This window comes from Mus musculus, chromosome 7, assembly GCF_000001635.26.
Source record: "Mus musculus strain C57BL/6J chromosome 7, GRCm38.p6 C57BL/6J".
NCBI classification, from domain to species: domain Eukaryota; kingdom Metazoa; phylum Chordata; class Mammalia; order Rodentia; family Muridae; genus Mus; species Mus musculus.
This window is the reverse complement of record NC_000073.6, coordinates 87,014,525-87,038,903: the sequence shown is the minus strand read 5'-3', so window position 1 is coordinate 87,038,903 and position 24,379 is coordinate 87,014,525. Positions and strand designations below refer to the sequence as shown.

General features: G+C 39.7%; 1 protein-coding gene across 1 annotated transcript in view; it reads right to left on the bottom strand.

Moving 5' to 3' along the window:
- Positions 1-935: 935 nt before the first annotated feature.
- Vmn2r79 (vomeronasal 2, receptor 79) overlaps positions 936-24,379 on the bottom strand; it is a 41,504-nt gene continuing 18,060 nt past the window's right edge. Inside the window, exon 6 of the mRNA NM_001105190.1 lies at positions 936-1,855. Within this exon, the coding sequence (NP_001098660.1) occupies positions 936-1,855 (920 nt within the window). The remainder of the gene's footprint in view (positions 1,856-24,379) is intronic.

Here is a 24,379-nt window from a genome sequence, read left to right as displayed (position 1 = left end):
TTTCTATTAGTAAGATTCTTACATTTACCTTCACCATCTGGTAATCTCTGGAGTTAGTTGTTATAGTTGTCTCTGTTTAGAGATTGTTCCTCTGGTGATTTTGTTACCCTCTATCAGCATACCTGGGAGACTAGCTCTCTCCTCTGAGTTTCAGTGGTCAGAGCAGTCTCTGCAGGCAAGCTCTCCTCTTTCAGGGAAGGTGCATAGTTATCTGGCATTTGGACCTCCTCCTGGCCGAAGATGAAGGCCCAAAACAGAATCTTTCCAAGAAGCTGTGTTGCTTTGACCTGTCACAAAAGCAGTTGTTTCGGTAGTCCACACTCTCCCCTGTGTAGACTACTTTCCGAGGAGTCCTGAAACCAAGATAGCTTTCGAGGATCCTGAGGCAGAAGCCTCCCGGGCGGGCGGACACCTGTCCTCTGGCCCTGAAGGTGGCTGGTTGTCTGGCACCGAAAATGTCGCCGCCTCAGGAGCTTTGTGGCTCTCGCCTGTACCAGAAGCTGCTAGCCTCTGTAGTCCACAATCTCACCTGCCGTATTTGCAGTTCTAAATCAAAATATAGGTTTTCCATATTAAATCTATATGATAATATGCACATTTTATAAAACAATTTATATGGCAATATTTTTTGGTATCTAAAATAACATAAAATTTGTACTGGAAAATATGTGTCAAATGAAACAATTTCTACAGATAAGTAACAATTTTTAGACATTAGTTCTTTTAATAATAAAACCCTACCAGCTTTAAAAGTATAAAAGTGCCTGTTGACATGTTTTAATCCAATGGACTGATGGCCTCAAAAAATATTAGATCTATATTGTCCAGGAGGTTATCTACATTTTCAATGGTAGAAACTCACATAATAATATAATGTATAGAAACAATATGGTTATCATGTTGATATGTTTGTTTTACTATGTAAGCAGTTAAATTCAATTGATATTTTTATTTTTCACATGCATTTTCCTAAACTCATGAAAAGAATTTATTTGTGGTCTCCACAAAATAAGGTAGCACTTTGGCACAAATATGCAAAGAAGCATTCCTGCACTGGAGGCCAAGATACAGAAGACCTCCACAGCAACCATAGCCTTGCCTTTAGTGCTGTGGTAGACAGGGAGGAAGGTGATCCAGACACTGCAGAACACCAGCATGCTGAATGTCAGGAGCTTGGCTTCATTGAATGTGTCAGGCAGATTCCTGGCCAGGAAAGCCACAGTGAAACTTGCAAGAGCAAGAGAGCCCATGTATCCAAGGACACAGTAGAAGGCAATCACTGAACCTTTGTTGCAAACAATGATGATGTGTCCATGTACCATGTGTAGATCAGCATCAACAAATGGAGGAGAAATTCCCAGCCAGATTCCACAGAGCATCATTTGTATTGTGGTGCATATGGGAATGATGTAATTAGGTGCTCCTGAAAGTAGCAGCCACCTCAGTCTTCTTCCTGGAACAGTGATCTTAAATGCTAGGACTACAGTAATTGTCTTGGCTAAGACACAAGAGGCAGATACAGTGAACACCATAGCAAATGTGGTCTGTTGCAGGATACAGCTAACCATACTGGGATAACCAATGTAGAGCAAAGAACAAATAAAACAAAATATGAGGGAGATGAGTAGGACATAGCTGAGAGTTTCATTATTGGCCTTGACTATGGGAGTGTCTCGGTGTTTCAAGAAGACACAGAGTACAACAACTGTAAGAGAAGAAAAGAGCACAGCCAATCCAGTCAGAGCCATTCCCAAGGGTTCTTTGTAATCCAGAAAGGTCACAACTTTCTTGAGGCAGTTAGTCTGATCAGTGTTGGCATACTCATCCTCTGGACACTTCAAACATTGATCCATGTCTAGAACAGGAAGGGAAGAATTGTCAATTTTAATATTTTTTAGAAAAATCAGAAGATATACCAAACTTATGCTTTAGAAAATCATAATTATATTAGACTGATATCTTCTTTTAGATGCAAACTTAAATAAAGGAACTTCATAAAATGTGATCTTAATCTCCAATGTTTCAAATCTTTATACAAGCTTTTGTTCATATGTATCTAATATACTCATTGTATTTTTCAAAAACAAATCTGTATTGTTGCATAATTTTTGTTTCCACAATAGAATGTCTTAGATTCGTCATTCATCGCATTACACTTCTTTTCGCTTATAATTGTGTATATTTTTCAAGAGAAGAACTTAGAAGGAGATGTGCCAGTGAATCTATGTATCAGTAAAATATGTGGTCCTACATGTGGTCTCAAGGAGAATTTACAGCCAAATTTTACTAAACCATTATATTCACAAATTCTAAATATTTGTCTTACATATACAAATATTTACAGCCCTTATCGTTTATTATGGAAACTTACCTTTTAAAGAGACAGACATAGTCAGAGGAAACAATAGTTAATAAAAATTCAGATTTTTGGAATCTAGTCCAATGGATTCATCTACAAAACCAATTCCTCAGTTAAGGCTAGAAAATTACAAAAGAACGGGATTACAAAGTGTAAGAGCTTGAGGACAAGAGAGTTATATGAGTATGTATATGAGCCAGATATAGCTGTCTCCTGAGGGTCTCTACCAGTGCCTGACAAATATAGTGGTGGATGCTCTCAGCCAACCATTGGACTGAACACAGGGTCCCCAGTGGAGGAGGTAGAGAAAGGACCCAAGGATCTGAAGGGGTTTGAAGATCCATAGGGGGACAACAATGTGAACCAACCAGCATATCCAGAGCTCCCAGGGGCTAGACCACCAATCAAAGAATACACATGGAGGGCCCCATGTCTACAGCCACATATGTAGCAGAAGATGACCTTGTTGATCATCAATGGGAGGAAAATCTTTTGGTCCAGTGTAGCAGAATGCCAGAACCAGGAAGAGGGAATGGGTGGGTTTGTGAGCAGGGTAGGTGGTAGGGGGTAGGGGGTAGGTGATTTTCAGACAGGAATCCAGGAAAGGGGATCTTTGAAATGTAAATAAAGAAAATATCTAAGGGAAAAGAAAAAAGAAAAAAAAAGAGTAAAAGACCTAGAGGAAAAGAGATTTTATATGAGTGTGTATTTTCAAGTATGCCCATAAATATCTCTCCAAAAGGGGTTTCTTAAGCAGCGCAGTTGTGGTGCATGCCTTTAATCCCAGCACTTGGGAAGCAGAGACAGGCAGATTTCTGAGTTTGAGGCCAGCCTGGGCTAAACAGAGAAACCCTGTGTGATGGTTTGTATATCCTTGGACCAGGGAGCAGCACCATCTGAAGGTGTGGCCTTGTTGAAATAGGTGTGACCTGGTTGGAATGGGTGTGTCACTGTGGGTGTGGGTATAAGATACTCACCCTAGTTGCCTGGAAGTCAGTCTTCCACTAGCAGCCTTTGGATAAAGACATAGAACTCTCAGCTCTTCCTGCACCATGCCTGCCTGGATACTGCCATGCTCCCACCTTGATGATAATGGACTGAACCTCTGAACCTGTAAGCCAGCCCCAATCAAATGTTGCTTTTTATAAGACCTGCCTTGGTCATGTTGTCTGTTCACAGGAGTAAAACCCTAACTAAGACAGAAGTTGGTACCAGGAGTGGGGTATTGCTGTGATAGGCCTGACCATGCTTTTATTTGAAAGAATGTGGATTTTTGGACTTTGGATTTGGAACTCAGTGGAATGCTTTAAATGGGGCTTAATGGGTCATCCTAGTAGTAATATGAAAGACTTTGTTGCTGGGAGTAATTTGAACTGTGTTGACCTGGCCCAAGAGATTTCAAAGGAGAATTTTAGTATGTGGCATAAAGAATGTTTTTGTGGTGTTTTGGTGAAATATGTGGCTACTTTTTGCCCTTGCCTGAAAAGTCTGCCTGAGGCTAAGGTGCAGAGACTCAGATTAATTGCATTGACAAAAGAAGTTTCAAAAAAGCCCAGCAGAGACTTTGTTCTCTGGTTAAGTCTTATGAAGAGAAGTTTGAACAAGCATAGCAAGCTTAGAAAGGAAACATATAAAATATATGGTTCGAGTATTAAAGGAGTACAAGGAAGTGAAATGGAGCAAAATCTTGTGTTCTAGGAGATAACAGATTAAGGGAGTGGGACCTTGGGGCAAGATTCTACCCAGCTTAATTAGATCCATGCATGGTGGTACACACCTTTAATCCCATGAGACAGGCATGCTGATCTCTGCATTCAAGGTCAATCTACAGAGCAAGAAGCAGGATAGTCAAGCTTAGGCAGTGAAGGATTTAGAAAACATAAAGATAGTGATAATGTAATAGTACAAGGGGATCATATTCTAGTTCCTGTAAGCAGCAGAACTCAGCAGCTTCAGCCCTGTGGCTCTGGCTCTAGAGTTAAGAATGGAAGGAACTACTGGGAAAATTGATGCTGGTTAGCTGGAACTAAGGAATTAGCAGTGATTAAGAAGAGAACAGCATCAATGAGGTGAAATCTTATGGGAATTGTTTTCTGGGAGCACAAAGAAGCTGTGTTCCAGAGATAGCCAAGGTTGTACCTTGTGCTGCAGCTGGACTTGGTAATGTATAAGAATCACCCAGGTGGTACTGATTTTGAAAGCATGAAGGTGTCATGGAGAGAAGCTGAGGCTTAGCACTGTGAGAGGCCAGGGGAGGCCACTGGAGAAGGTGTAGCCTCAGCTGTAGTTGATGGCCCAGGACTAAAGGGGTCATGCAAAGGAGGCTATTGGTGAAGCCTAGTTGGAGGGGAATACCACAGTGTATTGGAGATGTCAGTACCATGGAGTGATCACCAAGATCTGCAGCCATAGTGGAGTGGATCAACCTGAGCTTAGAGTGCTACAGAGGACAGAGCTGGAGAAGAGATTCCAGCCCTTAGGAGGAGTCTAAAAGATGAAGTGGAATCCCAGACACTGAAAGAAGAAGCTGTAACATTGAAATTTTTTGGAGACTCAAAGATGTTAAAGATGCCAGAGCCATGGGATATATGCTGAGGAAAGCTGCTAACAGGGAGTGGAACCAGCCCAGGAGAAAGCAGTTTGTTGCAGTCAACAAAGATGAAAAAGGAGTGGAGATCTGAAGACTGCTTTGGCATCAGCCATGGAGATGCAGAGTTTGGAGTTTGCCCAGCTTGTTTCCTGCCTTACTTTAGGGATTACAGTTAATTAAATTGAATGAATCTCAGAAGAGACCTTGACCTTTGGACTTTTAACATTGTTGTAAATGCTAAAGACTATGAGGACTTTGAAAGTTGAACTAAATGCATTTTGCATTATGCTATGTTTAAGTATGGCCCCCATAGACTCATGTTTTTGAACAAGTCTATGGGGACCAGGGAGTAGAATGTGATGGTTTGTATATCCTTGGACCAGGGAGCAGCACCATCTGAAGGTGTGGCCTTGTTGAAATAGGTGTGACCTGGTTGGAATGGTTGTGTCACTGTGGGTGTGGGTATAAGATACTCACCCTAGTTGCCTGGAAGTCAGTCTTCCACTAGCAGCCTTTGGATGAAGACATAGAACTCACAGCTCTTCCTGCACCATGCCTGCCTGGATACTGCCATGCTCCCACCTTGATGATAATGGACTGAACCTCTGAACCTGTTAACCAGCCCCAATTAAACGTTGCTTTTTATAAGACTTGCCTTGGTCATGTCTGTTCACAGCAGTAAAACCCTAACTAAGACACCCTGTCTCAAAAAAACAAAACAAAACAAAACAAAACAAAATAAAACAAAACAAAACAAAAAACCCAACCAAACAAACAAAAAACAAAACAAAACCAAACAAACAAAAAGAGTAAGGAGGGTATTTGGAGTTTTTGTAGAAAACACAGGGAGAGAAATAGTGCAATCATATAATTTCCAAAATAAACGTATTATAATCAACTAGGATAATTTCAACGGAGGATGAGACAACATGAAAAATCATTCCCCAAATTCTTCATATGTCAAAAATATCACGTTAAGTTTTATGATTCAGAATGTTAACTGTGGCAGGGAACAGTATATGCCATTTTTAATTATTTATGGAAGATCTGAGTATTGGGTACTCTCTAGGCTTTAATACTTATCAATAAATACCATGCTCTACATAATGTTAAATGCCTCAAAAATAATCTTAACAGATATTCATAGTTGGAGGTTTTTAATATTCTTTCCACTCATATAGAGGTAGTTTGCACAATAGTATATTCAGTTTTCTCAATCAAATTAAGCTAATATTTCAAAGTGAAATGTAGAACTCTTTTCCTAGTACTGAATCTCTGTATTCAAAGATGTACATTTTCTGTTTATTTCCTATTTTCGTTTTGATTTTTGCTGAACAGTGTCATCTAAATTGGTGAGTAGAAGTATTCGAAAACTCCAACTTTTAGCCACTTTAAAATGATTAATTAGTTATTGTACTTTCCTGATATCTCTTAAATATAGTACTTAAAGTTCTACCTAGGGTAATAAGACCTCCAAAGGAATTAATGGGATACAAACTGTACAGCAAGTGCCCAAGATATTTTCAGATGATATGATAATGTATATAAAACTGACCCCTAAAATCCCACCAGAACTCCTACAGCAGATAAACAATTTCAGCACAGTGGCAGAATATAAAATTAACTCAAACAAATTAGTAGCCATCATGTATACAAATGATAGTCTGAGAAAGAAATTAGGGAAACAGCACCATTCACAGTAGCCAGAAATTCTATAAAATATCTTGGTTTGACTCTTACCAGGTAAGTGAAAGATCTCTATGACAAGAACTTCAAATACTTGGAAAAAAGTAATTGAAGACCTCAAAAGATGTAAAGATCTCCTATGCTCATGCATTGGTAGAATTATCATAATAAGAATGGCCACCTTACGAAAACAATCTACAGATTCAATGCAGCCCCCATTGAAGTTACAACAAGATTCTTCACAGACATTGAAAGAGCAATTTTTCAACTTCATGTGGAAAGAACAAACAAATAATCAAACAACCCAGGACAGCCAAAACAATTTTTAACAATAAAAGAACATCTAATGGAAAATACCATCCTTGACCTAAGGCTGTAAAACAGAGCAATAGTGATTAAAAATGCATGATATTAGTACAGATACTGACAGGTTGATCAATGGAATAAATAGAAGTAAACCCATACACCTATAGACACTTGGTCTTTGACAAAGAAGCTAAAAAGTACAGTGGCATGAAGAAGGCATCTTCAGTAAATGGTGTTGGTCTAAATGGTGTTCTGTATATAGGAGAATGAAAATAGACATATCTTAATCACCTTGGACAAAGCTCCATTGAAAGTAGATAAAGGATTTTAACCTAAAACCAGATACACTGGATCTAACAAGAGAGAAAGTTGTAAAGAGCCTTGAATTCATTGGCACAGGGGAAATATTCCTGAACAGATCAACAATGGCTCAGGCTCTATGATCAAGAACTGACAAATGGGACCTCATGAAACTTACATGAATGCTTCTGTAATTTAAATGACACCATCAATTGGAAAAATCAGCAGTATACTGGTTGAAAAAAAACTTCACTAACTCTCCATTTGATGGGAGGGCTAATATCAAAAAACTTATAAAGAACTCAAGATGGTAACCTCCAAAGAACCCAATAACCCAATTATAAAAAGGGGTGCATAGCTTAACAAAGATTTCACAACAGAGGAATCTGTAATGGCCTAGAAGCAATTAAAGACTATTTCAAAGTACTTAGTTGTCAGGGAAATGGAAATCAAAATGACCCTGAGATTCTACCTCAACCAATCATAGTGTCTATGAACAATTCTCAAATGACAACACTTGCTGGCAAGAATGTGGAGAAAGAGGAACACTTTTTCATTGCTGATGGGATTGAAAACCGGTAAAACCACTGTGGAATTCAATCTGATGTTTCCTCTGAAAATTGGAAATAGGTCTACCTGAAGAACGAGATAAACTATCCTTGTGCATATAACCAAAATATGCCATACCATACCATAGGGACATGTGCTCCATGATGTTCATATCAACCTTACTTGTAATAGCCAGACAGTGGAAACACCCCAGATGACCCTCAAACAAAGAATGGATATAGAAAAATACGGTTTATTTATACAATTAAATACTAATTATCTATTAAAATGAAGATATCATGAAATTTACAGGCAAAAGGATGTAACTAGAAAATATAATCCTGAGTGAGGTAACTCAGACACAAAAGAATACATATGGAATGTTCAATTTTAAGTGGATATTAACAAAAATGTACAGCATACCTAGGAAACAACCTACAGGCCATAAGAAGTGCAACAAGAAGAAATAACCAAGTGAGAATGTTTCAGTTGCACTTAGAAAGGAGAACAAAATAATCACAGGAGGCAGAGTTTGGGAGGGAACTGGATGGGAGAAGGGAGGGAAAGGCGAAAAGGGGAACAGGATCAGATTTGTGAGTCAGGAGAGAAGCCCACAAGCCAGAAAATTTGAAAAGAAATAGGCAGACTTGGGGTGCGGGGGGAGAGGTGAGAGACTCTAGAAAGTAGTAGAGACCTAGGAGATAAAATGCTCTCAGGATGCATTTGGCTTGACCTTAGCAAAAATGGCCAGCACTGAGGAGGAAGAACTCAAAGAGTCCACCTTCAGTAAATAGTGGAGTGACAAAATTAGTAACCCAGAGTCAAAATTTCTGACCCAGGATTATTCCTGTGTAAAAGAGCTGTAGGGACAAAAATGGAGAAGAGAGGGACAGAAAGGCTCTCCAATGACTGGCCCAACTTGGGATCCATTTCATAGGGGAGTGGGGCATAAAGGCCTCACATTATTACTGATGTTATGATGATGTCCTTACACAGGGGAGCCTTGCCTGCCTGTTCTCTGAGAGGACCTATCAGCAGCTAACTGAGATAGAGGCAGTCACTTATATCCAATCATTATACTGAAATCAAGCACACATATGTTTGAATTAGGGGAAGGATTGAAGAAGCTGTTAGGGAGAGCAAGTCCATAGGAATACCAGCAAACTAAACAAAGGAGACCCCAGGGAGCTCCCAAAGACTGAGCCACCAACCTGCAGCACACATGGGTCAGTCAGAGGCCCCTTGCACATAGGTCTGCCTGTCTGGCCTCAGTGGAAGAACAGGCACATACTCCTCTAGAGACTTCAGGCTCCAGAGAAGGGAGTGGTCTGGTGGTGTTGGGGAGAATCCTCTAGGATGCAAGTGGGTGGATGAATGGGATGAGGAATGGTGGCAACCTTGAGTGAAGATGGGGTAGGAAACAAAAACAAAAAAAAATCAACTATTGTAAAAATGTTATATTTTTAATCTTCAAGAGTGACACTTGCTCTTCCACAGGGCACGCCTGCCAGAAGACCAGGTAGGACCTCTGTAGACCATTCCGGCTCTGCCTATTTCCTCCTGGCCTACCATAATCTTGCAACAAAATTAAAAGGGAAGCTTCTGTTGTAAAATGTATTTAAATCCAAGCCAGGGTTTCTACCCTACATTATATTACTGAGTTCCTGGGTAAAAAGCACACAGAAACTATATTCTTAATAAGTCTTACTCAGTACAAGACCTGGAAAGCTGCTTACCTTCAATGCTGTTAGAATTTATTTCCATATCTATAACTCCAAATTATTGCCTATGACTTACTATGTTTTATTCAGGCTGCTCTTAACTCCAATTGGCAAGATCCCAAGGTCATGTTTTTATGGCTCACTTATCCCATTGTGGATCTTCTTCCTCCTGCACATTCTTCTTCTCCTTACTCTGACCCCCAAGCCCTGCAATCCTAAACCCCATCCATGTCACTTCTGCCCAACTATTTCCTGTAGGAAACTTTATTCATCAATTAGAAATAAATTGGTGTTGGGTCACTGGAGCTGTGTGCAGAATCCAGGACTTAATCATTACAAAAGGCAGTAAAAGACAAAACCTCAACAACCTTCATTTCAGTCCTAGTCAAGCCTGCTATGGATACTGTAGAACACCACACTTGGCCTCCCATTTACCAGACACCAACACTATAATTCCTTCTCATGAACACACCACCTGTGCTGACCAGGAAAGCAGCTAAAACTCAGCAAACACACTAATCCAGAGAAAGAAAATAAACCAAAGGACAAAACTCCAATTCAATCAAGACAAAACCAGAAATCAGTGGGTAGACATATAGAAACCCCAAAGTGTATCCCTTTATGTCACCTTAAGAACTCAGAGAGTAGCAAGCAGGGTAATATATCACTACCAAATCCAGCTATTCTTACACAATGGGTCATGAACTCCCAACATAGTTAAAATACAAGAAAAAGGCCTTAAAGCTAAGAATATGTATGAAGATTATAGTGGTTTTAAAAAGGACATGAATAAATCCCTTAAAAATGCGAGAAAAAGCAAATATTTAAATAAAATAAATAAATTCCTCTATGAAAGTCATGAAAATATAAACAATTGGAGTAAATTAATAAATACCTAAAGAAGATCAAGAAGCAAAAAAGCAAACAATCCATTGAAGGAAACCAATAAAATATTTATGATCTGATAAAGGGAAGAAAAATGAAGTGGAAACTTCTAGTTTCTTTGGACATTTAGCTATGTCAAATGATATTTTGTTGGGGCACACAGGAGAAAAGATGTCCTGCTAAAGCTAACATAAAAGAAAGTTTTCTTGAAGCAGATATGGGTGAAAGTATGTTTTGCTGGAGTAGACATGAAGGAATGTTTTCCTGAAACAGATGCAGCTAAAAGGATGCTTTGATATAGTACTGACATGAAAGATCACATCATAGGGGAGTCTACATATATCCCCACAGACAGTGGGAGCCTAGAACTGAGCATTGGTTTGGTTTGCTCTGTCTCACTATTTGTTGCTAACAATACCCATGTGTTGTTTTTTCTTACATTGCGTTGTTGATGTAACTTGTTATAATTCAGGCACTGAAAGAAACTCAGCCATGAACTGCTCCTGAGTTTCCTGCAGCAGTTTGTCACTTCAGCAGCTTGGTCTCAGGCTAGCTATTGAGCCTTGTGGTTTCTTCGGATTGAACTACTGATTTGTGTCTGTCTGCCTAGAGGACTGGTCTGTATGTAGCTGCTAAGTCATTTTTGGTGTTTACTATGAGAGTGAACTGCTGACAAAGAAGATGGAACTCACCTCAAACGAACTACTGGTGAACAGATACACTTTCCCCATATCATAATAACTTTTGTTTTCAACTACCTCCGCTATTTAGTTGTCTAGAGGAGATGTTGAACCCTTGTTAAAAGTAAGTTGAAAAAAATAAAAAATTTAAAAAAAGTATGCCTACAGAGAATCTACACATAAAACACAAATTGAGGGAATACCTGAATATAACATGTTGGGGACGCAAGCAGGAAATATAGAGGCAAGCTTCAACAACAACAACAACCAAAACACAAAAGATAGAGAAGTGGTTCTTGTGCATTGAAGGCATGATAGGAGGAATGCACAAATGTGTCAAAGATATTGTTACATATACAAACAAATCCATGAGAGAAAACATTAAGATTTCTGTGATATTATGAAAAGTGAAGATTTAGGAACAATACCCATATTAATATTTAACAAAATTGGCATTAAGCCAGCATTAATCAAAAGAGACAGAGAAGGACAAAGCATATAGAAGAAAGAAAAAATAATCAAGATAACATGCCAACTACTGATAACTATGTTACAAAGAGACAAACAACATACTTTGTAAAGAAAACACTAATATTGATTAAATAACACCATAAGTTACACATACTGATAGGATTCTTCAACTCCCTACTCTCCACAGTGGACAGGTCATTGAGACAAAAACGAAAGGAGTGAAATAATTACTGGGGCTAACTGATGTTATAAACCAAATCAATTTCACAAATATCTACAGAACATTCCACCCAAAACTTTAAGAATATATACTTGTTGGGTTTTTTTAAAGCATATCTTATAATTTTCTCCAAAATTGAACATCTCAGAAACAAAGCAAATCTGAAAGCTACCAGAAAATTGAAATAACTCATTATCCTATAAGACACTGTAAATTAAATCTGGACATCGTCAAAAACAGCTAAGATCAGAAAACTTTCAGTCTCTTGGGAAATAAACAAGATTGAGTTTAATAAGATAACTGATCACAACAATAAATTAAAAATTAAAAACCTTCAAGCATGCTGCTTGAGGTTTGAACCACCCCTGAAATTCTCCTGCCTGCTGAGTCCCATCAGTCATGCTAATTTGCTCTGTCCTGCCTGTTTAGGAATCACACTAGGGACTTTATTCAAGCCAGAGCTTTCTTTCCCTCACCACCATCCCTGACACAGCAGGAAAGGAGGGTGAAGCTCTTGAGCCCACAGCTGGATAAGAATTTAAAGAATGTGGGAGCAAGCAAGGTGGTTTCTAGCTTGGCAAGCATCTAACTGAATGTAAGCTTACAGGTGGGTATTCTGAAGTAAAACTGAATAATCACAAACACTCTGAAAGTACACCTGGAAATAACAGACAAATACTTATTGACTTTTACTAGGGAATAGCTAGCAAGTAACTCTGGTAACAGGTCAGAGACAGGCTATGTGGTTTCTTCTGGTTGAAGCTTAGGTTCAGCTACAGGTCAAGTTATCAGATAGTTTTTCTTTTAAAATGGAGGCTGATCCCAAGATGGAGTAGATTTAACCTCTCACTCTGAGCCAGCTGATTGCATGTCCTTGAGTTTCATTGTCTGACCACCAATCACCTGGACTCCACCAGCCATCCTGTACATGCAACATCCAGGGCTACAATACATGAACATCCATTATTGAAAGACCCACAATGTGAGGACTCCCCCCACATTCTTATTGAGGATAGGCGACAACCCAAATCACTCACAAGAAATGGTCTTGATGCAAACTACAAGAGGACTTTTATTTCAAGTGTGCTCTCAGGCCCACAGTCATACACCACGCAGGGGTAGAGGACTGTGGCACCCCGAGTAGCAGGGTAAGGGGGTATTTAAAGGAAGAAAACACAACTCAAGAGGGTGGGGAGGCCATTGTTGGAATATACCAAAAATACCAGTTAAGAGTCACAAGGAAGTGCAAAGTCACAAGAGTTACAAGGAATACCTGTTAATTGTACAGGTTATTTCTCAAGATAGATTCTATGAGCCTCTAACAATAGCACATTTGCACAGTGGGTTCCAGCAATGGTCAGGGTGAGTCAGGGTGACTTTCTTTGAAGGAACACTCCCTGAACCCAGGAAGTGGATGGGTGGAGGAATGTTGCTATCTGTTTTGATTAGCATGCCTTGGAGCATTGAGTCACAAAGGTCACATTCTCAAGCCTGGGCCTAAAGGCATAGAGTTTCTGGTTTTTTATGTTTCACTTTTTGATTCCCCATATCTGCTTGTTAGTAGGTCTAATCTTAGAACTAGACACTATCTTATTTCTGATGCACTTGATTCTTTAGGAAATGGTACTGTTGTCTCAAGACTAAAAGCTACACTGTACTAAGTCTTGCTCTAATAAAGGCGACTAGCCTATCCAACACACATAGACCTATAATTAAAAGCAGAAGCAAAATCAAAAGGGGTCCCATAAGGGTAGAAAGTAGAGTGGTCAAGAGTACAAGATAAGGCCTTTCCACCAAATCTCAAGGTTTTCTGCATGGTTGTGTCTAATGTAGACTGAATCTCTAACTTGGAAGCAATGTGGGGCTTTCAGCTCTCCTTCTCTTGAGTAGGTCTCCTGGAGCTGCTTCATTCTCCCTGTCTCATGCACTAGAGTGCCTTGAGCCTAGAAAACAAAGGCTAGGAAAGCAGCACATCAGTACTATGTACTGAGGCTATTTTTACCATTGGAGGGGGCCCTCTATAGAGTAATTCATAGGGGGTCAATCTAAACTGTCCAGGGGAGTTTCTAACCCTGAAGAACATGAAGGGTAGGAGAGTTATCTAAACATTAGTGCCAGTCTCAGCTGTCAATTTGGTAAGGGTCTCTTTAATGGTTTTATTCATCCTCTCTACCTGTCCTGAGCTTTGTGGCCTGTAAGTACAATGTAACTTCTATTCAATCCTCAATATCGTGGCCAGTCCCTGACTTATGTGGGCAACAAAGGCAGGCCCATTATCAGACCTGATTACCTTGCTTATCCCAAACCTCAGGAAGATTTCTTCTAGGATATTCCTGGCCATTACATTGGCCTTCTCAGTCCTGGTAGGAAAAGCTTCTACACAGCCTGAAAAGGTGTCTATAAAAACTAATAAGTACTTGTTGCCATATCTAGCTGTTTTAGATTCTGTAAAATATACCTCCCAGTAGGCTCCAGGCCGGTTGCCCCTGAGCCTCTTCCCGGGAGTATGCATGGAGTTTCCTGCATTAGTCATGGCACAGGCCTTGCAGCTTTTGACTATTTTTTCTGCAAAGTCAGAGAGTCCTGTAACATAGTAGTCAGAGGACCTAACCTCACAGTTTAATTTCTTAGCCCCCAAGTGGGTCAAGTAATGTAAGTTGGTAACATACTTTTGTCCTTCTTCCTGTGGGAGAACTAGTTTTCCTTGTTCTGTTTCTACTACCCCATATGGGGTTTCCTTTACCAGCCCTAATTTGTCAATAACTTGATAGTCCTTAGGGGTGTATCTAAAGCTGGTCTCTCTGACATCATAATAATCTTTAGGCTCCTTGACTGCTATGATCATTGTTCCTTTGGCTGCCTGTTTTGCGCTTAGGTCTGCCATCTGATTCCCTTTAGCCACAGCATTTTATGTCTTTCTCTACAGATGTCAACAGCCCTCTTTGTCTGTATATTGCTCTGTGCAGTGGCAAAAGCATACCTGTTGTCAGTGTAAACGTTGATAGACTTCCCCTTTGCCATTTGTAGAGCTTGTATCAAAGCCACAAGTTTGGTTTTCTGGGCCGATGTCCCTTCAGGGAGGCCGCTGGCCCAGATCACTTGCTTCCTGTCCACCACTGATGCCCCCACCTTCCACTTACCTTCAACCATGAAGCTACCATCATCCGTGTACCAGCTCAGACTCCCAGGCCAAGGCTGATCCTTCAGATCATTTCGAGTACCAGTTTCTTCTGCCAGAATGTCAGCACAGTGATGAGTAGGTGCAGAGTCATCAGTCTCAGGCAGTAGGGTAGCAGGATTGAGGACAGCAGGGGGAGTGAAGGTCACTCGTGCAGTCAACAAAAGGCTCTGATAATGTGTCATATGAGCATTGGTCATCCATTGGTCAGGGGGCTGTCAGATAATCCTTTCTAGAGTGTGGGGTGCCACTACAGTTATTTGCTGTTCCAGAGTGAGCTTATCAGCATCCTTGACAAGCAGATCTATGGCAACAATAGCTTTCAGGAAAGAAAACCACCCACTGGCAACAGGGTCTAACTTCTTGGATAGGTAAGCCACTGACCCTTTTCAAGGTCCTAAAATCTGAGTATGGACTCCTCTGGCGACCCCTGCTCTCTCTTCCACATAAAGAGTGAAAGTCTTGGTTAGGTCAGGCAAGGCCAAGGAGGGCCATGAGTAGGGCCTTTTGAATTTCTTCAAAGGCTTTCTGGTGATCTGGGGTCCACACAAACACCTCCCATTCCTTGGTTAGGGGATACAATGGGGCAGCTAAGGTTACAAACCCAGGTATCCAGAGCCTGCAGAAGCCAGCGGTGTCCATTCTCTTACTTGCCTTGGTGTAGTTAGGGTGGGGATTTGAGTTACAGTCTTTTTTCTGGCTTCCTTAGCCACCACTTTCCTTCTTGAAAGGTGTATCCTAAATAAGTAACTTCAGTCTGACACAGCTGAGCCTTTTTAGCTGAGGCTCTGTACCCCATCTCAGTTAATTCTGTTAATCACATTGCTCTTCTGTTGCCCAGGTTCCCTATCTGTCTAGGTCCTGTCTTTTCTTTTTTCTTTCCTACCACTGCAGCCAAAAGTCTAGTCAAATGTTTCTCTTATCTATGATCCCTGCTGTTCTCTTTCTTCTGCCTCCTCTCTCTCTCTCTCTCTCTCTCTCTCTCTCTCTCTCTCTCTCTCTCTCTCTCTCTCTCTCTCTCTCTCTCCCTCTCTCTCTCTCTCTCTCTTTCTCTCTCTCTCTCTCTCTCACTCTCTCATAATACATCTTCTCTGCCTCTTTCACTAGATCACATAACTCAACCTCTTGTAACCCTTCTAGTCTCTGAAGTTTCTTTTTGATATTTGGGGCTGACTGCCTTATGAAGGCCAGAGCCACAGAGGCCTTCTGAGCTTCTGAGGTAAGATCAAAGGGAGTGAACCACCTGAAGGCTTCCATAAGCCTTTCTAGGAACACTGAGGGAGGTTCGGTAGGCCCCTGATTTACTTCTCTTACCTTAGTCAAATTAGTGTGCTGTCTTGAGGTGCCTCAGAGACCAGAGCCTGGCCATAGGATTTCAAGCTCTCCCTACCTTTAGCCATGTTGTAGTTCCAACTGGGTTGAGTCAAAGGGAATCCCATGTCAATCTCATTTTGTAGCTGTGTAGTCTGCCAGTCACCTCCCGGGATATTTTTCCTAGCTTCTAACAGAATTCTCTTCTGCACTTCTTCAGTTGTGAAGAGCATCTGCAGAAGCTGTTGACAATCATCCCAAGTAGACTGATGAGAGAACATAAGGACTCCACCAACCCTGTGAGGCATTGGTGATCCTCTGAGAAAAGGGGGTGGTTAGTTTTCCAGTTATAAAGATCAGAAGGGGGAGATGGTGGACTAGGCCACTCAGGAGGCTTCTCAGTCTCAGGATAGATTACGGAGGAGCAAATGTCTCTGATTCGGGAGAAACCTTCAATTTCTCTTGTAACAGGAGAATACATCCACAATTTTGGGAAGCCAAACCCAATTTTAACAGTATAATCAGCCCATTCTTTTTTAAAATCAATGCCAAAAACATTACTTGCCATAAAGTTTGGCTGCCTGTTCCTGCACCCAAACGCAAGAAGGTGCAAACCCCAATACTTCAAAGAGACACTACCCTAAATCCTATCTTTTATAGGTTTCTAGGATAAGAATTACATAGAATATTACCCAATTCAGGTGAATCTTTAGAGACCTGTTTCCTTGGGGTGTCTCATGCTGCATGTTGCAGTTCTAAATTACTCCAACCCAGAGTTAACAGTTTTAAGACAACTTTCTATTACCAATGGTACAAATTTTTGTTTGTTTGTTTGTTGCTGCTGTTTTATTTAATTAGGTATTTTCCTATTTTACATTTCAAATGCTATCCCAGAAGTCCCCCATATACTCCCCACCCACTCCCCTACCTACCCACTCCAACTTCTTGGCCCTGGTATTCCCCTGTACTGAGGCATATAAAGTTTGAAAGACCAAGAGGCCTCTCTTCCCAATAATGGCCGACTATGCCATCTTCTGCTACATATGCATCTAGAGACATGAGCTCTGGGGGTACTTGTTATTTCATATTATTGTTCCACCAATAGGGTTGCAGATCCCTTTAGCTCCTTAGGTACTTTCTCTAGGTCCTCCATTGGGGGCACTGTGTTCCAACTGGGAATAAGGACTCATGCTCCACTATGTTCATAGCAGCCTTATTTATAATCACCAGAAGCTGGAAAGAACCAAGATGTCCCTCAGCAGAGGAATGGATACAGAAAATGTGGTACATTTACACAAAGGAGTACTACTCAGCTATTAAAAAGAATGAATTCCTTGGCAAATGGATGGACCTGGAGGGTATCATCCTGAGTTAGGTATCCCAATCACAAAAGAACTCACATGATTTGTACTCACTGATAAGTGGATATTAGCCCAGAAACATAGACTACTCAAGATACAAGTTGCAAAATACATGAAACTCAAAAAGAATGAAGACCAAAGTGTGGTCACTTTGCCCCTTCTTAGAATTGGGAACAAAACACCAGTGGAAGGAGTTACAGAGACAAAGTTTAGAGCTGAGATGAAAGGATCGACCATCTAGAGACTGCAGCACCCGGGGATCCATCCCATAATCAGCCTTCAAATGCAGACACTGTTGCATATGCCAGCAAGATTTTGCTGAAAGGACCCTGATATAGGTGTCTCTTGTGAGGCTATACCAGTGCCTGGCAAACACAGAAGTGGATGCTCACAGTCAGCTATTGGATAGTACAAATTTTTAATCATAACCAATAACTTATGAGCCAATAATCTATAACCAAGACATATAAAATATATTTATACCTTTAAAACTATTCAGAAACATAAATGAAATGGCTGTATACATTTGCTTATTTAAACCGAACAAAATTCTTAATTTTTTATAACTGTGATTTCAAGAGAGGAGCACCTTGTTACCTAATGAATTCAATAATTACACGCAGAGATTTTTGTAGGAAAAACAGCCATCAGTTTCCTTACCTTAGAACTTGAGAAGCTGTTAGTCCTTTTAAGAGCAGCATTTACAATCAGCTCTTAGCAGGGCTTTTCCAGCCACACTAGACTCCTAACTACAGGTACAGGGCTCCAAAGACCAATTGATACTGTCTATTTTTTTTTTTCTTTTTCTCTTGCACCAAATTATCTCCAGATAGTCGGAGTGTACCGCATTTCTCAAACCCATTCTCTCATGTATAAATTATCTCTAGTCAGGGTATAAAGCACCTATGATAATTACCTTCACTTCTCTAGATTTTCACATAGCTCTAAACACATACACAAAAACACACAAAACAGGAACCAACAGATTCAGACACACACAACCCTTTCTCATCCTCCACAAGCAGGCAAAAGAATTAGAGGATTTCTGAGAGGGAAGCTCCCCCTTCAACCACAGAACTCGGTCCCTCTGACTGATCTCTGGAGACTACCAGGCGTCCCTGGCTCTCCCTGCTTTCCCAGGGCATCTCCCAGAGTGACAGACTTTGGTCCTCCTAGCACATCTGCTGACCAGAGTTCTCCAGTCCTTATGGCCCGAGAGGACAGCTGCAAATACAAAGCATGCATTTCAGAAAACCCCATTGTCTACAAACACTGTTGTCTGCTACCACTTGGATGACCAAAACCAGAGAAACCAAACTCAGGCAGATCCAAACTCAGGCTGATCAGAATAAACTCATGCAGATCAGAATCCAAAATTCAAGCTGATCAGTATAAACTCAGGAAGATCCAAACTCAGGCTACACCATGCTTCAGAAAAAAAAAAGTATGAGACACAGACAAACAAACCAACATAACAAGCACACATTCGTTTCAGAAAACAGACACTCAGAACAGAGACACAGGTGGACATGCACGCATTCCAGAGGGGAATCCCCATAACTCCAAGTTGGTTCTCAAGTATGAGGGGTGATTGCATTTCCCGGCCAACACACCAAATGAAAGACCCACAACGTGAGGACTCCCCCACATTCTGACTGAAGAGAGGTAACACCCCAAATCACTCATGAGAAATGGTCTTGATTCAAACTGCAAGAGGACTTTTATTTCAGGAGCGCTCTTGGGCCCACATTCATACACCACGCAGGGGTAGAGGACCGTAGCATCCAGAGTAGCTGGGTAAGGGGGTATTTAAAGGAAGAAAACACAACTCAAGAGGGTGGGGAGGCCATTGTTGGAATATACCAAAAATACCAGTTAAGAGTCACAAGGAAGTGCAACATCACAAGAGTCACAAAAAATACCTGATAATTGTGTGGGTTATTTCTCAAGATAGTTCCTATGAGCCCCTAACAATAGAACATTTGCACAGTAGGTTCCAACAATGGTCAGGGTGAGTCAGGGTGACTTTCTTTGAAGGAACACTCCCTGAACCCAGGAAGTGGATGGGTGAAGGAATGTAGCTATCTGTTTTATTAGCATGCCTTGGAACATTGAGTCACAAAGATCACTTTTTCAAGCCTGGGCCTAAAGGCCTTGAATTTTTTGTTTTTTATGTTTCACGTTTTCAGTCTAAGGCTGTTGAAATGAGACATGTTGCACTGGGAACATGAAGATTAGTCCCATCTTCCTAATACCTGCTGCACCAGGAACATCTATGGATAATAAGATGAATAAAGGCAGCTAAAGAAAGCAATCAACAAGACCCATGGCAATATGGCACCTGTACAGTGAACCTATCCTATTATAGCATGCCCTGTATATTCTAAAACAACCCCAGCACTAGACAATCAACTATTTCCAACCTTAATACGATAAATCCCTGTAAAGAGGAAATGAATAAAATCCCTCAAAGAAATACAAGAAAATACAATCAAACATTTAGAGGCCTTTAAAGAGGAAACTAATAAATTATTTAAAGAAATATAGGAAATGCAATTAAAGTGGTAAAGGAAATAAATAAAACAGTTCAAGACCTGAAAATGAAATAGAAGCACTTAAGGCAACACAATCTCATGGAGTCCTGATAATCAAACAGCTTATAAAAGAGAACAGGATATACAGATTCAAGTGTTACTAAAAGACTATATTAGATGGAAGAGTATATCACATGCAGGCATAGAAGATATAATACAATAATTGATATATTATTCATAAAAAATGCTAAATTTACAATTTTCCTGACATATAATATTCAGGAAATCTGGGGTACTATGAAAACTCCTAATCAAAGAAGAATATGAATTAAGAAGATAAAGACTCCCAGCTTTAATATTTTCAAAAAATATTTTCACTAAAATCATACAAGAAAAATTTCCTACCTAAAGAAACAGATTTATATAAATGTAAAATATGTTTATGGAACTCCAAATTATTTGTACAAATTAGAAAATTCTCCTGCCACACAATAATTAATACACTAAATATACAGAACAGAGAAGATGTTTTAAACCTACAAGAACAATACATTAAAATATTTACAATGCAGACCTATCAGAATTACACCAGAATTCTTCACAGAAACTCTAAAGCTAGATGATGGACAGATGTCCTACAGCTTCTTAGAAACCATAAATGGAAAACGAGGTTACTATACCCAGCAAGATTTTCTATCTACAAATATGGAAAAAACAAGGTATTCCAAGGCAACACCAAATTTAAATAATATCTATTCTCAAATCCAGTTCTACAGAAATTTCTCTAAGAAAACCTCCAACCCAATAAGGTTATATACACACATAAAAACACAGGAAAAAATAATTCCATACTAATAAAAACAAACTATAGGGAATGCCCCACCACCACGACCACCAACATCAAAATAACAGGTTTAATAATTGGCTGTTAGACTCTCTCACCATCAATATACACTATTCCCTCAATAAAAACTGAGACTATCAGAATAGATATGTAAACACATTTATCATTCTGCTGCATAGAAGAAAAACATGCAAGCAAAAAAAGATAGATATTACCTTAGATTAAAGAACTGCCAGAACTTTTTCCAAGAATAGGAAGCTGAGAAGCAACATGGAGTAGCCATTATAATATCCAATAAAATAGATATTTAACCAAAGATAGTAAAAAGTGATGGGGAGCTACACTTCAATCACCATCAAAGAAAAATCCACTAAAATGATACCTCAATTCTGAATATCAGTGCCCCAAATGCAGGTGAAACCACATTTGGAAAAGAACATTACCAAAGCTTAAACAATTCACCAAAACCTACACATTAATAGTGAAAAACTCAACTCCCTACACTCAACAATGGACAAGTTATGTAGTGTGGCCTGAATTGGGCACCAAATATGGTTCCATATTCAGATTTGCTGCAGGGAAATATGAAGTCTGCTCAGACAGATTAAACATGGGAAGCTGGCTATACAAACAAGACCCAACATTTTGCTGCCTACAGGAAACTCATCTCAGGGGAAAAGACAGACACTAACTCAGAGTAAAAGGCTGGAAAACAATTTTCCAAGGAAATGGTGAGAAGAAACAAGCTGGAGTAGCCATTCTAATATCTAACAAAATTGACTTCCAACCCAAAGTAATAAAAAAAGACAAGGAAGCGCACTTCATACTCATCAAAGGAGATTTTACAGAAACTCCATGAGTTTTACAGAAACAGATCATGGAAAGAGAAACTAAACAGGGACACAGTGAAACTAACAGAAGTGATGAAACAAATGGACTTAACAGATATCTACAGAACATTTTATCCTAAAACAAAAGGATATACCTTCTTCTCAGCACCTCATGGTACTTTCTCCAAAATTGACCACATAATTGGTCACAATACAAGCCTCAACATATACAAAAATATTGAAATTGTCCCATGCATCCTACAAATCACCATGGACTAAAGCTGATCTTCAATAACAAAATAAATAATAGAAAGCTAACATTCATGTGGAAACTGAACAACACTCTTCTCAATGATAACTTGGTCAAGGAAGGAATAAAGAAAGAAATTAAGGACTTTTTTGGAGTTTAATGAAAATGAAGCCACAACATACCCAAACTTATGGGACACAATGAAAGCATTTCTAAGAGGAAAACTCATAGCTCTGAGTGTCTCCAAAAAGAAACTAGAGAGAGCACACAGTAGGAGATTGACAACACACCTAAAAGCTCTAGAACAAAAGGAAGCAAATTCACCCAAGAGGAGTAGAAGGCAGGAAATAATCAAACTCAGGGGTGAAATCAACCAAGTGGAAACAAGAAGAACTATTCAAAGAATCAACCAATCAAGGAGCTGGTTCTTTGATAAAATCAACAAGATAGAAAAACCCTTAGCCAGACTCACTAAAGGGCACAGGGAAAGCATCCTAATTAACAAAATCAGAAGTGAAAAGGGAAACATGACAACAGATCCTGAAGGAATCCAAAGCACCATCAGATCCTTCTACAAAAGGCTATACTCAACAAAACTGGAAAACCTGGATGAAATGGACAAGTTTCTAGACAGATACCAGGTACCAAAGCTAAATCAAGATCAGGTTAATGATCTAAACAGTCCTATATCCCCTAAAGAAATAGAAGCAGTCATTAATAGTCTCCCAACCAAAAAAAAAAGCCCAGAACCAGATGGGTTTAGTACAGAGTTCTATCAGACCTTCAAAGAAGACCTAATTCCAGTTCTTCACAAACTATTCCACAAAATAGAAACGGAAGGTACTCTACCCAACTCATTCTCTGAAGCCACAATTACTCTGATACCTAAACCACAGAAAGACCCAACAAAGATAGAGAACTTCAGACCAATTTCCCTTATGAATATCGATGCAAAAATCCTCAATAAAGTTCTTGCTAACCAAATCCAAGAACACATCAAAACAATCATCCATCCTGAGCAAGTAGGTTTCATCCAAGGGATGCAGGGATGGTTCAATATACGGAAATCCATCAACGTAATCCATTATATAAAGAAACTCAAAGACAAAAACCACATGATCATCTCCTTAGATGCTGAGAAAGCATTTGACAAAATCCAACATCCTTCATGATAAAAGTCTTGGAAAGATCAGGAATTCAAGGTCCATACCTGAACATGATAAAAACAATCTACAGCAAACCAATAGCCAACATCAAAGTAAATGGTGAGAAGCTAGAAGCAATCCCACTAAAATCAGGGACAAGGCTGTCCACTCTCGGCCTACCTATTCAACATTGTACTTGAAATCCTAGCCAGAGAAATTCGACAACAAAAGGAGATCAAGAGGATACAAATTGGAAAGGAAGATGTCAAAATATCACTTTTTGCATATGATATGATAGTATATATAAGTGACCCTAAAAATTCCACCAGAGAACTCCTAAGTCTGATAAACAGCTTCAATGAAGTAGTTGGATATAAAATTAACTCAAACAAGTCAATGGCCTTTCTGTACACAAAGGATAAACAGGCTGAATAAGAAATTAGAGAAACAACACCCTTCTCAATAGTCACAAATAATATAAAATACCTTGGCGCGACTCTAACTAAGGAACTGAAAGATCTTTATGATAAGAACTTCAAGTCTCTGAAGAAAGAAATTAAAGAAGATCTCAGAAGATGGAAAGATCTCCCTTGCTCATGGATTGGCAGGATCAACGTTGCAAAAATGTCTATCTTGCCAAAAGCAATCTACAGATTCAATGCAATCCCCATCAAAATTCCAACTCAATTCTTCAACGAATTAGAAAGGGCAATCAGCAGATTCATCTGGAATAACAAAAAACCTAGGATAACAAAAACTCTTCTCAAGGATAAAAGAACTTCTGGTGGAATCACCATGCTGGACCTAAACCTGTACTACAGAGCAATTGTGATTAAAAACTGCATGTTACTGGTATAGTGACAGACAAGTAGACCAATGGAACAGAATTGAAGACCCAGAGATGAACCCACACACCTATGGTCACTTGATCTTTGACAAGGGAGCTAAAACCATCCAGTGGAAAAAAGACAGCATTTTCAACAAATGGTGCTGGCACAACTGGCGGTTATCTTGTAGAAGAATTCGAATTGATCGATTTCTATCTCCTTGTACTAAGGTCAAATCTAAGTGGATTAAGGAACTCCACATAAAACCAGAGACATTGAAACTTATAGAGCAGACAGTAGGGAAAAGCCTCGAAGACATGGGTACAGGGGGA